This window comes from Phyllobates terribilis, unplaced genomic scaffold (assembly GCF_046119375.1).
Source record: "Phyllobates terribilis strain yellow unplaced genomic scaffold, ASM4611937v1 Scaffold_3__8_contigs__length_932513732, whole genome shotgun sequence".
Classification (NCBI taxonomy): Eukaryota; Metazoa; Chordata; class Amphibia; order Anura; family Dendrobatidae; genus Phyllobates; species Phyllobates terribilis.
The window spans coordinates 837,569,093-837,585,642 of record NW_027362763.1 but is presented as its reverse complement, the minus strand read 5'-3'; the positions used below and the strand labels follow the sequence as shown (position 1 = coordinate 837,585,642).

General features: G+C 38.1%; 1 protein-coding gene across 1 annotated transcript in view; it reads left to right on the top strand.

Annotated features, from left to right (window-relative positions):
* SLC24A3 (solute carrier family 24 member 3) overlaps positions 1-15,586 on the top strand; it is a 428,724-nt gene extending 413,138 nt beyond the window's left edge. The window contains exons 16-17 of the mRNA XM_073672470.1: positions 11,569-11,634; positions 13,860-15,586. Coding sequence (XP_073528571.1) covers positions 11,569-11,634; positions 13,860-14,012 — 219 coding nt within the window. The 3' untranslated portion in view covers positions 14,013-15,586. The remainder of the gene's footprint in view (positions 1-11,568; positions 11,635-13,859) is intronic.
* Positions 15,587-16,550: the final 964 nt, after the last annotated feature.

Sequence of the window (16,550 nt, the reverse complement as noted above, 5' to 3'; positions counted from 1 at the left end):
TTCAAAAAGTCAAATGGTGCTCCTTCCCTTCCGAACGCTGTCGTATGCCCAAGCAGTGGTTTTCCCCCACATATGGGGTATCGGCTTACTCAGGAGAAATTGCTCAACAAATTGCATGGTACAATTTCTCCTGTTACCATTATGAAAATGCAAAATTGGGGCTGAAAAACATTTTTGTGGGAAAAATGTGAAAATTTTATTTTTACAGCTCAATGTTATAAACTTCTGTGAAGCACCTGGGGGTTCAAGATGCTCACCACACATCTAGATAAGTTACCTGTGGGGCCTAGTTTCCAAAATGGTGTCACTTGTGGGAGGTTTCCACTATTTAGGCACATCAGGGGCTCTCCAAACGCAACATGGCGTCCGCTAATTATTCAAGCAAATTTTACATTCAAAAAGTCAAATGGCACTCCTTCGCTTCTGAACCCTGCCGTGCGCCCAAACAGTGGTTTTCCCTCATATATGGGGTATCGGCGTGTCAGGAGAAGTTGCACAACAAATTGCATGGTGAAATTTCTCCTGTTACCCTCATGAAAATGCAAAATTGGAGGCTGAAAAACATTTTTTTTGCAAAAATGTGAAAATTTTATTTTTACGGCTCAATGTTCTAATCTTCTGTGAAGCACCTGGGGGTTCAAGGTGCTCACCACACATCTAGATAAGTTCCCTGAGGGGTCTAGTTTCCAAAATGGTGTCACTTGTGGGGGGTTTCCACTGTTTAGGCACATCAGGGGCTCTCCAAACGCAACATGGCGTCCGCTAATTATTCAAGCAAATTTTGCAATCAAAAAGTGAAATGGTGCTCCTTTCCTTCCGAACCCTGCCGTGCGCCCAAACAGTGTTTTTTCCCCACATATGGGGTATCTGCGTGCTCAGGGGAAATTGCACAACAAATTTCAGGGTCCATTTTTTACTGTTACCCCTGCGAAAATAAAAAAAATTGGGTCTAAGGTAACATTTTTGTGAAAAAAGTTAAATGTTAATTTTTTTCTTCCACATTCCAAAAATTCCTGTGAAGCACCTGAAGGGTTAATAAAGCTCTTGAATGTGATTTTGAGCACCTTGAGGGGTGCAGTTTTTAGAATGGGGTCACTTTGGGGTATTTTCTGTCATAAAGACCCCTCAAAGTGACTTCAAATGTGATGTGGTCCCTAAATAAATGGTTTTGTAAAGTTTGTTGGAAAAATTAGAAATCGCTGGTCAACTTTTAACCCTTAAAGCGCCCTAATAAAAAAAAATGTTGGTTCCAAAATTGTGCTGATGTAAAGTAGACATGTGGGAAATGTTATTTATTAACTATTTTAAGTGACATATCTCTCTGATTTAAGGGCATAAAAATTCAAATTTTGAAAATTGCTAAATTTTCCAAATTTTTGCCAAATTTCCATTTTTTTCACAAATAAACGCAAGTGATATCGAAGAAATTTTACCACTATCATGAAGTACAATATGTCACGAAAAAACAATCTCAGAATCAGTGGGATCCGTTGAAGCGTTCCAGAGTAATTACCTCATAAAGTGACAGTGGTCAGAATTGTAAAAATTGGCCTGGTCATTAACGTGTAAACCACATTGGGTTGTAAAGGGGTTAAAAAAAAAAATCACATCAGCCGCATTACCAACATCCAGATTTGCACTTACCTCCTCATAGAAACCCAACATGTTAGTTAGACACGACCTATTCTTCATGAATCCGCGCTGATTATCATTTATTATATTATTCTCTGTGATATAACTCTGCAGGTCATCTCTTATGATGCCCTCAAAAACTTTGCACACTACTGATGTCAGACTTACTGGATGGTAGTTACCTGGATCCAGCTTCTTACCTTTCTTAAATATCGGTACCACTTCAGCCATCCTCCAATTCTGTGGCACCACTATGTTACAAGAGAGTCTAAGAATATGAAATACAGCAGTCTGTCAATTACTGAGCTCAATTCCCACAGTATCCATAGATGAATGTCATCTGGCCCTGGGAATTTGTCAATTTTTAATTTGCTCAAACACAGGCGTACTTATTTTTGTGTTAGGCTACTATCAGTATTTAGTCAATATTTCTCCCCAGTGTTTGTAAGCCAAAACCAGGTGAGGAACAATCAGATAAACAGTATACTAGAAACAAGTGCACCAATTCTGCATTTTTGATCCACTTTTGGCTTTGGCTTACAAATATTGAGGAAAAATACTGACCAAATACTGATAGTGGGGCCGTAGCCTAAAACTAGTTATATCAGGTGGTGAACTTTTTTTTTTGCCTTGTTGAAAGATCCCTGGAACAGACAGTTCATTGGTGAACATAGATGAAAAGTGCCTGTTTAATATCTCAGCCTTTTCTTTGTCCTCTATAATTATCTTGTTATTATCTTCTTTTAAGGGGCCAATACCTTGTGATTGTTTCTTTTTGACATTGATGTATTTATAAAAAAAAATTGGGATTTATTTTAATGTCGTTGGCGATTTGTTTCTTTGTAGATAACTTTGCTAGCTTGATTTCTTTTTTACATTTCTTATTTAGATCTTTATACTCCTGAAATGCTATTTCTGTATTCTTGGCCTTCAAGATTTTGAAAGCCCTTTGTTTTTGTCTTATTAAACTTTGTACTGTCTTATTTATCCATAATGGTTTATTTTTATTCCCAGAGGGTATAAATTTTCTATAGGATTCTAGTAATATTTTCTTAAACATGCCCCATTTAGTTCGGTATCCTCAGTTACCATGACATGGTGCCTGTCTACACGATTAAGCTCTTCCCTTAATTTGTTGAAATCAGCTTTCCTAAAGTTCCAAGTTTTTGCATTTCCCCTTTTGAATGTTTGATTGAAAATTACATTGAAACTTACCATATTAAGGTCATTGCTTCCCAAATGCTCCCGGACCTGTAGATCTGAAATTGTATCTGGTCTATTTGACAGGACCAGATACAGCAGATTACTTCCCCTGATTGGTTCATCTACCAGCTGAGAGAGGTAATTGTCCTGAACTGTGAATAAGAACTTGCAGCTTTTAGCACAACCAGAAGATTCTATGTCCCATTGAATGTTTGGATAGTTAAAATCCCCCATAATGAGGACCCTATTATTATTATTTGCTGCCTTTTAATTTGTTGCAGCATTTCATCCTCTACCTGTTCAGCTATATTAGGTGGCTTGCAGCAAACTCCAATTAGCAGCTTTCCATTGTTGCCATCCCCATATACATTTACCCATGCTGACTGCATTGTCAAAGCTCCCCCTAATGTCATCATTGAGCACAGGTTTTAAGTTGGATCTTGCAAAACTACACACCACTCCACCTTTTTTGTCTTTTCTGTCCTTTCTAAATGTTGTGTAACCCCCTATGTTTGTCACACAGTCATGGCTTTCATCCAGCCAGGTTTCCGTAATACCCACCACATCATATTCCGTGACCGACATAAGAGTCTCCAATTCATTAATTTTTCTTGCGAAACTTCTTGGATTTGCCAGCAGACATTTAATACTATTAGCACATTTGTTACTACTACTCAGCTCTCTACTTTCCTTGTATATCCAAGTCCCCCTTAAATCCTCATAAATCCCTACTGTCTAACTCTCTCTGTTTACTCTATCTATTCCCTTATTAGCACGAATACCCTGCCTCCCCCCAGATCCTAAAAAAATGTAAAAGCTCCTTCATCCGTCTGACCATTTTTTCCCCCAGCATAGCTGCACCCTCCCCAGTGAGGTGCAGCCTGTCCCTACCGTAAAGCCTGTAGCTGACAGAGAAGTCAGACCAGTTCTCCATGAACCCAAACCCTTTGTTACATGCACGCCGCTAGGTTCAGATAGGGCGAGACGGGTTTCATTAATTCTTTGGAATCCTGTGGGAACCGTTACTCAGGGCGACCATAGGCTGCAGCTTCTCTCAGGCACACGATAGATTCAATTGCTGACCAGACACATCTGACAAGAGTCTTTTTCAACAGTTTAACAGTGGAATTTAATCTGAAGCATGGCCAGTGTAATTCAGGGATATTATAGCAACAGTCTTCATTACAGTACAGTCTGAGTTTCTTGAGCAACCGGCTCCAGTAACAATACAGTAGTTTCTTCACAAGGTACAGTATTAACAGTATTACAGTCTCTTCAGTAACATAATTCAGCACAGATTAGATCTCTTAGCAGCACACTTCTATGCATACGCAACCACAGGCTTTTCCTTCACATGGACACAATAGTACACAGCATTCTTTATCCTGCATTGAGATGGAGGGGAGGAGGGTTTGATGAGGGAGATGATCCCTGTGATACAATTCATTCCAGTCCTTACCTTCCTGCCCGATAATACTCTGCACTGTTAGTTCCGGGAGTTTATCTGACCTGTGTTTAGTTTCTCTCCTGATCTGAAAGCTGTTCAGTTGCCTTCTGTCAGATCCAGATAACACACCACCTTTCTCTTTTGCCAGACTACTGTGTTAACCCCTCTAGTTGCTGGATGCTTCTGAAGCACAACACTTCCTGTCTCCTGTGCTTGTGTTATTTGTAACAGTTGCTGGATGCTTTGGAGGCAACAGGACTACTTCTGCATGTCACACCTTCCTTCCTGCACCAATTTCTAAGCCACTTATTTATCTCCCTAAGCTTCTGCTGTCTTTCTAGTGACGCTGGTGGCACCTGCGGTATTTCTGAAAACACCACCTTGAAGGTCCTGGCCTTCAACTTCTCTCCTGGTGTCCTGCAATAATTTTTAAGGTCCTTCCACCTCCTTCTAACTTTGTCATTGGTACCAATGTGTACCATGACCAATGGGTTTTCCCCTGCCCCACTCAGCAATCTGTCTATCCGATCCGCAATATGTCGAACCCGAGCACCCGGCAGGCAACACTCTGTTAAGCATTTGCGGTCTCGGCGGCAGATGAACCTGTTTGTCCTCTTAATTATAGAGTCCCCTACCACCAACATTTGTCTTGCCTATGCTGCACTCTTATTTCCCTCCTTCCTACAGCAGTCGTCTTCCTGTTTGGTAGGAACAACGTCCTGCTGCAGTGATCCCAGTCCTGAGCTAGCATTGCTAATATCAGCCAAACAGGCATATTTACTAGGTTGTACCAGATCAGGACTGGGCTCCCTGGCACTTTTCCCCTACCCCTTCTTCTAACTGTCACCCAGCTACGCGCTTCTCTGTCCTGATCTTCCCCACCTCCACCCTCCTCCATATCACTGGCCCCAGCCAGCACAAGCTCGGTGAGCTCTAAACTCCTCTCCAGGTTTGCAGTGCTCCTGTGTGTTGCTAGCTGCACATTTATATCCAGTATCTAGGCTTCCAAACATGTAACTCGCTGACATCGAGCACAGACATGCATTACTTGACCTCCCTCAAACGGGTGGTCAAGTAATGCATACATCTCACAAGATGCACACCTGGTAGCATTATCCATGGAGGACAAACTAGATGGGGAGAAACAATACAGGTAAAAGCAGAAAAACTAATGGAAGGCTAGTAAGGAAAACACCAAACTATGCTCTTGTGTTAAACTATGATATTGCGTTTAACTATGTACTTGTCTGCCTCCTCTGTACTTAAATGCAGCCTCGCTAAGAATCTCTGCACTTGTAGTCCGCCAGGCAGCACAGCACTGGTTAATTTTCTCACTTATATAGCGCCATTATATACCACACTGCTTTAAAGACATTATTGGCACTGTCCGCATTGGGGTTCACAATCTAGATTCCCTATCAGCTTCTCTTTGGAGTGTGGGAGGAAACCGGAGAACCAGGAGGAAACCAACATAAACACGGGGAGAACATACAAACTCCTTGCTGATGTTGTCCTTGGTGGGATTTGAACCCAAGACCCCTGCACTGCAAGTCTGCAGTGCTAATTAATGTGCCACCGTGCTGCCCTTATGACAGAATTTGCATTATACAGTAACCGTCATTTTATTTATTTATTTATTTCAATAGTAAACATGAAAATGAACTTTTTAATATATCTTATCAGACAAATCTGCTTCTTTCTTCTCTTGGACTGATCATTCATTCTCCAAATTCACAAGTAAAATGTGTCTTCAGTGACTACAGATTTTCCAATTACTGAGATACGAGATGACAGTTGGTGCTCATAAAGTTCTATGGGTAACTGTAACTGTTATTTCAGGAGAACTTGCAGCAGAATGTCTTTAGCTCCTCCCTTCTATTCCCCTCTCCATAGAATTTTGAAAGCATTAACTGCCGTCTCCTATCTCAGTAATGGGAAAATCTGTCTTCACTGATTATAGATTTTACAGATTTTTACCGAAGAATTGAGAGTGAAAGATCAGTCCAGGAGAAGAAAGAATCAGATTTCTCTGATAAGATATACTAAAAAGTTGCTTCTTTTCATGTGCACTTTTGATTTATGAAATAAAAATGTAAACAATGGTTATTATGTAAGTCATTCGTGATTAGAAAAAAAGGCTCTCACAAAGTCACAGTTGTGCTTCCTGCCATTTATGGTCCTAGATCCGTCAGCAGATGTTTGCCTTGACCTGTATCTGTCAGATACACAGACCCAAAACATGCATCACATTTATACTCCACAGTGGGGTGAGCTGTCTCATGGAAATATATTCTCTTTTCTGGACACACATTGTGGATGCTGCTTATTCATATTCTGATGGAGGTAATGGTAGATTTTTTTACTCCTTGACTTTAACAACAAACAGAACAGCAGCTGTAGTTCAATCAAAGCCCAGAATCCACACGCTATCTCTAAGGCGCATGACAGTTCTTACTGTGTGAATGACTTCACCGCACAAGACTTTTAATGGGAATTGCCAATTAGATAGGAATATAAACTTGAACCTTGGACGTTTCCCTTTATATGGTTCTGACCTTTTAGTTATACAAAATAAATAAGTGGTCATAACTTAGTAAATGTAGATACAAATCAGACCATTATCTATCAAGAAGGTTCCAAACGTGGGACAAATAACAGTAAGACATTTATTGCATATCTTGTGGGATTGCCATAAATGTTTAAGATGATAATATCCCTCAAATGCTTGCATCCCTGTTAGTAAAGGATAATTAAAGGAGTCTGTGCTTTTAATATTAATAATTGGATAGGTCATCAGTGTCAGATTGGTGATGGTCCAACACCCTTACCCCCACCGATCAAGTATTCTCAGCTCCGATGGTGGCTGTATGTAAACTGTGAACGGAGCCGGAACACCCCAGTTCTGTACACAGTGTAGTGGTCGCTGCCGAGAACCTCAGCTCAGCTCCTATTCAGTCTATGGTATAGAGATTAGAGTTTAATTCTGATCAGCGCCCGTCCCTTTGACTCCTGAACCTTCATCCTCATCAACATCTTTTTTTTCTTGTTTCCAACATCAGAGCCAACTGATTCTACAATGATAACTGTTCTACATTGATTCATATTTACTGTATGTGCTGTATGAGTATGATAAATTAAATAAATGAAAAGATATAAACTGTTTATGTCAGGTATATATAAACCATTTTGCTTATCAGCCAACTTTTGAAGAGACAGAGTTTGGCCGGGTTAAGACAAGAAAATAAAAAACATCTGATTTTTATCTAGTAAAAAAACAGGCGATTTTTATCCATATTGGCATTCGTATTCTATCCCTGTACCATCCATGAGCCATACATATGTCTCTTTTTTACATCATCCGTGTGACATCTGTATTTCATCCATATTGCACCCATATTTATATATCAACTGTTTAAAATGTACATGATCCCTTAGGGACTTTCTAACAGCTGTAAAGTGCATTTTTCAATGTCACTGGAAATCCACAAAAACTCCCACTTTGGGTGAATGGGTGGAAGAGGTTAAGAATATTATGAAAATGGAAACTATGATTGCACATGATAACAATCGTCTCAAAGCTTTTCATCACCAGTGGACATGTTGGATATTTTTTTCAGTGTGGGGAATAACCTGGCAGTCTTGTAGTCTTGTTTTTTTTCCTTCTGTTCACCCCACCTCATTTTCCTTCCTATTCTTTTTCTTTCCGCCCTCCTTTCTTCTTTAAATTCCTCTACTATACACATAATTATTTGGTTCATGTAAGAGCATATATTAATACCTCATCAAACTGATTATACTTACATTCTAATGTTTAACGATAACAATATTAACAACCGTCAACTTTTTATTGTTATTATTGAACGTAATTGGAATGTTCTGTTTTGATATCAATCTTCTTAAAATGTAATAAAAATATTTAAAGTAAAAAAACAAAATACATTATCAAATAAAGTTTCCTATGTCAATAATGGCAATTTAGCCATAAAAATCAAATGCAATATGGATTATCCGTATGGGATCCGTTTGTTTGTTTTTTTCGCACATTTATAGACTTGAGTAGACGAGTCTCACCTGAAATATGGAAGAGAATAGTACGAGTTCAGTTCATGGACCGGTCACTAAGTAGAAAACTGTCATTTTTAGCTCCTATGTAATCCCCGCTGCTCCTCTGAATATTCCATTTTTGGGGCTCTTTTTTGTTGTTTTATTTTGAAATCTGCTACACGGTGCCAGAGATATGAGCCTTATTATTTAGTACTAATTTTTATGGTCTTTTCCCAGGAGGCGGTGCTCACAGTTTAATAATGTGAGCAGCCGAAAGACCCCAGAGAATTGTGTGACAACACCTCCTTAGTAAAGACCATAAAAATTAACACGTAATAAAAAGGCCCACATCTCTGGAACCATATGACAGATTTAAAAAAAAATATATATATATATATATATATAATAAAAATAAAAAATGGATTACTCCGGGAAGCAGCGGGAATAAAATAAGTGTAAGAACTGCACACTTTTAATCTGGTGGCAGGTCCACTTTAAGTAATGAGTGAACAAAATAGCTCATGGAATTTCTTGACATAATACAAGGGATTATATTAAATGGTGATTCTTTTCTTTTAATTTAACTTTTATCCTAAAATTAAAACTCTAGTATTCTAGCAATATTTAATAGAAAACACATTTAATATAATAATTAAGACCTGCATGCTTTTTATTATAACACCAACAACACCAGAGACTGTCAAAGATCCTACTGATAATGTGCCAAAAAAAGTTTGCACACATAGTTCCAGATGATTTTCCACTTTTAATGTCTAAGTTCCATTTTAGTATGTAATATGTTGCTATTTATCCAATTTAAATACATTGCAATTCTTTTACAATTTAAATTAATAGAATGGTATAAGTTATAGTATAATGTCACCATAAACATTCACTAGTACAAAGCAAAAGTGAGGTCAAAATTGTGATACTTCATATTGTAGGGAAATTTCATCCAAAAATGAATGGGTAAACCATGGGTAATAAATAATCTTTAGTATGTGGACAGATCCTAAACTGCATTGGAGGTTTTTAGAAATTTCAAAGGGAATATGTCAGCAGTTTTTTTCTATTTAATCTGAGAGCAGCATGAGGTAGGGGCAGAGACTCTGATTCCAGGGATGTGCCACTTGCTCAGCAGCTTGCTGTAGTTTCAATACAATCAGTGTTTTATCAGAAGGAGATGAATTATGACTGCACATTGCATGACTAACAACACACTGGGGCCAGTATAATGGCTGAAAACGGGATGACATGTTCCCATTAAATTCCACTGTCAATCTCTGACAGCGACATTTCACATGCGCCGACAGGGGGGCGCATCATTCTACGTTCCCATCGGCATGTCCGTGACGTGATCGCAGGGCGCAGATGGGTTACTATGATAGTCGGAGGTCTGCTGAAGACCTCTGTGCTTCTTATGACAATTCTCCTGTGAAAGCCTGCCTGCCAGCTGGCTTTCATAGTAGATCGTGATTTTCACTATTCATAGCAAAAGCAATCAGACGATCGCAACTTCAAGTCCCCTAGGGGGACCAACAAGTGCAGTGAAAAGTTAAAAAGTTTTTTAAAAATATGAAAGAACCCCACAAAAGTTCAAATCACCCCCCTTTGCCCCATTAAAAAACAATTAAAAAACACATATTTGGTATCACTGTGTTCGTAAAAGCCCCATCTATCAACATATAAAGTAAATTAATCTGATTGGTAAATGGCATAATGAGAAAAAATATGAAAACCCCAAAATTACTTTTTTTGGCTGCTGCAACATTGCAATAAAATGCAATGAGAGGCGATCAAAATATCGTGTCTACACCAAAATTGTATCAGCAAAAATTTCAGTTCAGGGAGCAAAAAATAAGCCATCATACAGCACTATATCCCGAAAATTGAAAGTGTTACGGGTCTCGGAAAATGGCAACACAAGCAACATTTTTTAGTTTATTTTTGCACAAATTTCCGAATTTTTTTTCACCACTTAAATAAAAAAAAACGATTCCAATTAGGTATTTGCGTACTCATACTGACCTGGAAAATCATATTCCCAGGTCAGTTTTACTTAGATTTTTTTTTCACACTTTCCAGTCCATCATATGATAAAATGAATGATGTTATGGCTCTTGGAAGAAGGGGGCGTAAAAAAAATGAAAACGAAAAAGTGGAAAATCACCTTGGGTTGAAGGGGTTAAATTCCGGAAACCCTCTCTGATAATTGCAGCTGAACCCAGTATGTACAATAGCCCGGTACCTAAATAACTATTCATGCATGCATTGTAGAAGTTACTCATACTCCGTATATATACAGCATCATGATAATGTTCACTAGCAGTGCGGACAAAATAAGTAAGAAGGATTTATGAATTAATCCCAAAACTAAGATATGCAAATAACTTTAGAATGACCTTCATGTGGAAAAACTGACTCATTCTATTAGTAATGCATTGTATACAATGGAAAATACTTCTCTGAGGCTGTTGTATTGTAATTCCTGAAAACTAGCCTTTTTAGACTCAATTTCTCTAATTCCCTAGAACACAGTGTTACCCTCTTGATATGTTGTCCAGAAGAAACTATATTTTATGACATGATTTGATGGAGATCACATTATAAATTCTGGGAATTGTAGGAAGAAATAATGTTTTAAACATGAGACAACTATGTGATATTGATTTAATTATTGTGGGTAGTATATGCCAAGGTTAACTAGTTTCACATGGGGGTGAAAGTGAAATTTCTAAGTGAAATTTAGATTACAACGATATTTTATAAATCTCACTCACATACATGCTGTGATTTTCCTAACTGATAACAGGTATCAGAAGACTTTGGACCTTATGGGTGTGACCTTTTATCTAAATATGACCCACCCCTGAGGATTTAAATGTCATGTATTTCATAAGATCACAGTTATAGGGGCTTTCAGAGACATGAAAAATATTCTGACCCACGATTACAAGTAATGTAGCAATAAATCTGTAATGAACTAAAAGATTGGTTTGTAAAATATTCTGCAGATACCTGAACCACTATTTAATGTCCACTGAAAGATAGGAAGTGTGAATAATGCTGTATCTCTTTGGGGTGTTTTGCATCTGTGTCATGCTCCACACCTACTGTACAGGTAATGAGGAGATCGGTATTATGTAGTAGAAAATATATGTATTTAGTTTAAATGTCAAGAAAAATGTAATTTAATGATATCTTGTATTTATGATTAATAATGTGCTATTCTTTTATTACAGATACATCTTAACAGTAGGGGCCTCATATATTCTGTGGCTTTGCTCCTTGCTTCCTTGTTTGTTGCGGTATGTAATTGTGGATTTTATTTAAAAAAATAGTAATCTCGCAATTTTAAAGAGGCCACTGAGACTATTTTAGACTCATACAACTTGTCCTTTCAGCAGGCTCCTTCTCAGCAAAGGCAGGTAAACCCTCTATAGACAGCTAATAACACACGATCGGCCAATCAAAATAGGTGATGTCCCTGCTAAACCTGCCCCCCTCCATTCACAATCATCTTTGCACATGCTCATTGGATAGTAGGAGTCTGTTCATTGTGGCTAATGTCCATGTGTTGTTTCCTAAAACAATCAATAGTTAGAATCTAAAGTTGCCCCAGTGGCCAGTGTGAAAATTACAAGATTAATAATTATTGGGGTTTTTTTTTATGAAGATTGTCATATAAAAAAGAAAACTGTCAAAAATGTAAAAAAAATACATGTAACGCAAAAAAACTGATTTAAAAAAAATAGGTAATTTAATGCAGTGCTATCTTCTGTCTGCTCAATACAGTCCCTTTAGCATAAGCCTGCAGCTGTGCTATATTCTAACTGTAGTAACCGTTTGCATGGTTACAATTTAATTATTATACATAGTAAATGATAATGGTTAATGTAATAGAGAAAATATCATAATTCTTGGGTTAATATCGTTTTGGTGTATCTTGTGCAAGTGGAAATGTAGACCTGCCAACTGTCCTTAAAGGAGTTGTCCACTTCTGGAGACACTTTTTTTTACTTAAATGCATGTATTTGGGTCTAAAAAATAATTTTTGCAATTCGGTTTCATTAAAAATGTTGCACTGTTTAGCTTCTACAGGCTCTTTGTTTCCCTGCATATTTAACTTTGATGTAGTCTGCACTTATAAAGCAGCAGCTAAGAGCACAAATAGGACAGATAAAAGAGTTACAAACTCTCTCATTGGACAGTATGAGCTCAGTGATGGAGTCTCAGTTAACCCATTCTGAAGCCCGCAATAGACAGTGCAGCACAGAGGCTATAGAGGCAAATGGTGCTAAATTTTTAGCAAAACCCAATGATAAAATTAATTTTTAGCCCAAAAAAATGAAATGCTGTAAGTAAGAAAAAAAATGTCCCTAATAGTGGACAACCCCTTTAAAAGGCTATTCGCATCTTAAATAGTGAAGGAGTACTGATAATATTTACAGTAATTTTTATGATCTTTTGGGGTCCGACCTCTGTGTTCCAGTGCTTTTGTAATGCAGATTCTTTGTGCAGTTTCGTATTCAGTACTTCCTCAGGGAGCGTGGTCAAGTACTGAATACAAAACATGCGTTGGGGCAAAGGGATGTCAGACACCACACGTGCTGCACTGGTCACAATCCCCTATTAAGGTAATTACCTTTATATAAACTATTTGTAGGTTTATTTTCTATTACATCCAAGGCTAGGGATTATATCCCATCCCGTAACATGGTTTACTGAATATTTAAATGATAGGTGGTTCCTAAAGGGACTATGTGCCATTGTGCACATGTTTGTATTTATTTTACATCAGGCTGCATGGAGATTGTTCCCCCAAAAAATATATATTAAAGCCTGTTTGCCTTAAATGCCTCTATGTGGTCTGACATCCCTTACAGTGAGAGGTCTGTTTTTTAATCATGTATGTTTTTGACATGTCTATTGACATTTGTCTTAATAAAGGCGATTTTATGTAATTTGTGCTGTGGTTGGTGGGTTATTTGGGACTTGTACCTTCAGTGGTAACCCTCCCTGTTGATCTTTATACACAGAGAGCCTGGTGTGGGCAGGGTTAGCTGTGGTGTGGGCTGGGTTAGCTTTCTGAGCTCTGCTGCATTGCTAAATCTAAGAACTCTGATTGTGTCAAATCTGCTGCACCCAGTAAACTAAGTGATACATCGCTGGTTTCAGCTTCTCTTTCCCTACATCAGGCTTTTCTTAGATGAGGTAGCAAGAACCCGCTGACAGATTCCCTTTAACTGAGGTCCCTAGCAATCAGCTGTAATCAGTGGTGAAAGTCGTCAGCAAGTTTTATATTTACCTGCAGCACCACCATAGGTGAAGGAGTGCATTACACAATAACTATAGAAAACAATTATTCTAGTCCACTGTAAATATGCTACATATCACAATTTAGAAAATGCTCTGTACACATTTTAGTTACCTTTTAAAAGTTTGATACCCAGATCACAAGCTTTTTTATTTTGGTGCTCTATGTTCCCCTTTTTTTTTTAGATATGTTAACACCTTCTTGTCTTTATTATAGGTCTGTGGTGTTCATCTGAACAAATGGAAACTGGACAAGAAGCTAGGAGTTATATGCCTATTGTTGTATGGCGTCTTCCTGTGTATCTCCATTCTCACCGAATTCAATGTTTTCACCTTTGTGAACTTGCCAATGTGCAGAGGAGGAATCTGATCTACAATGCAGACATGACAGAAAGACTTCATCCTACTATTTGGTGCAATACAAAGACACGACCCTCAGCATAAAATGGTGATGCACCTTGAGGTCGTCAAGTATGTCCCGGTCACTGTTCAGGGGAATTACTTCTTCCTATTGTTCCCCGTTCTATGCTATGGGGATATTTTCTTCATAGTCTTTTTTTTGTGTGTTTTTTATTGTCCGAGATTCCACTATTTGCTGAAAAGTTATCCTTTATAACAGTGACCAGGATTTTAGATAAAAGGCTGCTAACTGGCCCAGAGCCAGCCCCAATCATGTCTGCTATAAATTCTTCTATTTAAGTTATTTGGTGAAGAACTTAATGTAATTTATAACTAAAGATTGTTGAAACATTGCAGAAGAATGGAAACGATTCATTACCAGGGATTCATTATGAGGAATATCGAGGGATCAGACAGGTGAAACCATTTCTCGTGTTGGATGGAACAACCTTTGATGAACCAAGTGGACAACAGTGTACATCTGCAGCAAGGACACAGGCTGACGAAAGAAGGATTCAAGAAAACTGAGCGTGTTCACGCATTTTCGCTAAAGAAAGACCACGGAGAAGAACTTTTTATACCATGAACAAATCTCTTTCTTAAGACGGTAGAAAACAATAGATTGTTCTCGTCATTTCTGCAGCCAGTGATGTAGTCAGTTGGTTGCTCTGTAGTTGTGTGTTTCTAGTGCTGGGGTGCTGAACAATGAAAGTCAATGCAATAGGGTAATTGTTCAGTACTATTAATGGTTCTTTCTTAACCCATGGTGGCACTTGAAGGTCCGCTATCTGCTCTAGTTAGTCCGCCTGGTACAGTATTTTTATATACATAGCTTCATACCGTAGTAGGTAACGTCTGCTATGTGCAGAAGTCAAAAATAATTTGCTAATTCAGTTATGGACACTGGTTTCTTAAAAAAAAGGCATATTTTGCACAAATGCTTTTTGAAGATGATACAACAAAAAAGGTTTTGAAACGTACACTGGATGTGGCCATATTGTATTTACAGTTTTAGCAAAAGACCTCATAGTATGGGATCAACCAGGGCAGGGGATGCGCATCCAAAAAAAAAAAAAAATTCTAGCTTTCACAGACCAGCCATTTTTGTAGTATAAAATTTTAATTTATTATGCATGTACAGAGAGGAAAACTATTTGAAGAATACTAGAAGTAGTTTCTATAAGTCATGAAAGCTGCCGTTAATTCAGGGATTTTAGTGGAGGACTTACGCACTGCAATGCTTATTTTTGTAAACATATAATATATATATACAGTTATTTCATTGTGGTGCAGTGTCCTGCATATTTAATATAGCAACTGAAACACAGTTTATTGGTCGAGAACCATGCGGTTTTCTTAAAGCACCATTCAATGATACTCTTCCAGAATCCTTTATCATTCCTTCCAACCAGCTAAAATGAATGTTTATTGTACATAGCTAATATTGATGTCACTGTGCACTCTAGAATATTTATTAATGATCTTCCTTCAGAAAGAAAGTGTTTGATATAAAATTAAAGGCTTCAGAATTCATCGAATTTTCAAGGGGTTGTCTAAAAAATCTTTTTCTTTCCTTTCAAAAACAGTGACAATTTTGTCCATGCTTTGCATCTGATATTGCAACTCAGTCCTATTAAAGGGGTAATTTGGCTCTGCTCACTTCTACATTGGGAACTATCTACCGATATCTGCTGGTTTGTGCAACTGAGTGTCGAGCATCGCACATTTGTCCTATGTTTAGAACAGGTACTGGGGATGACCCATGGAAGTCCAAAGTTCGGTTCAGGTACCAGAACTGTGCCCAAACTTAAACTAGAACGTGAACCCCATTGAAAACAATGGGGACCCTGACTTTTGCGCTGGAAAATTCTCTCTCTCTTTTCAACGGACTACCCTGGAATGCCAAACTTTGCAACGGACTTCCGGGAGAAATCTGTTTTCGGCGCTTAGCACCGGACACTATCTGTCTGGTACAAACCCCAAACTTTTAAGTTCGGGTTTGCTCATCTCTAAAAGGTACACAACACCTGTCTCTTAATCACACGAGGAGTCAGGTATCTGTAGGAGTGAAATCACCGGCCCCGCTTTGCTCCCCATGGAGAAGTAAGCAGAGCCTTATTAAAGCTTTAACTTGAATGGCGATGAGTTGCAGCACCATACACAGCCCATGGACAAAAGTGGAGTTGTTTCTATAAAAAAACAAACATCTTTTTCTTTTTTTTAATTTTGATCTCAATCAACTCCTTTGATCTTCTGTGTCCGTTCCTAATGATTAGGAAATTGTGATCTGATTGTAAATTTAACCTATAGGATGAAAGGTTCAAAATGATGTGTGAGAGCTATGTGGGAGCTGTTTTTTCACCCTAAGAGATTGGTGTCTTGTTATTTTGTTGCAGAGTCTACATTGATATGGTAAATTTATAAGTAAAATGGATGAGCCCTTCAGGGGAACCAGATTCCACCTTTGGTTTCTTAATTTGTCTACAGTTGTAGTTGGATTGCTTGGTAT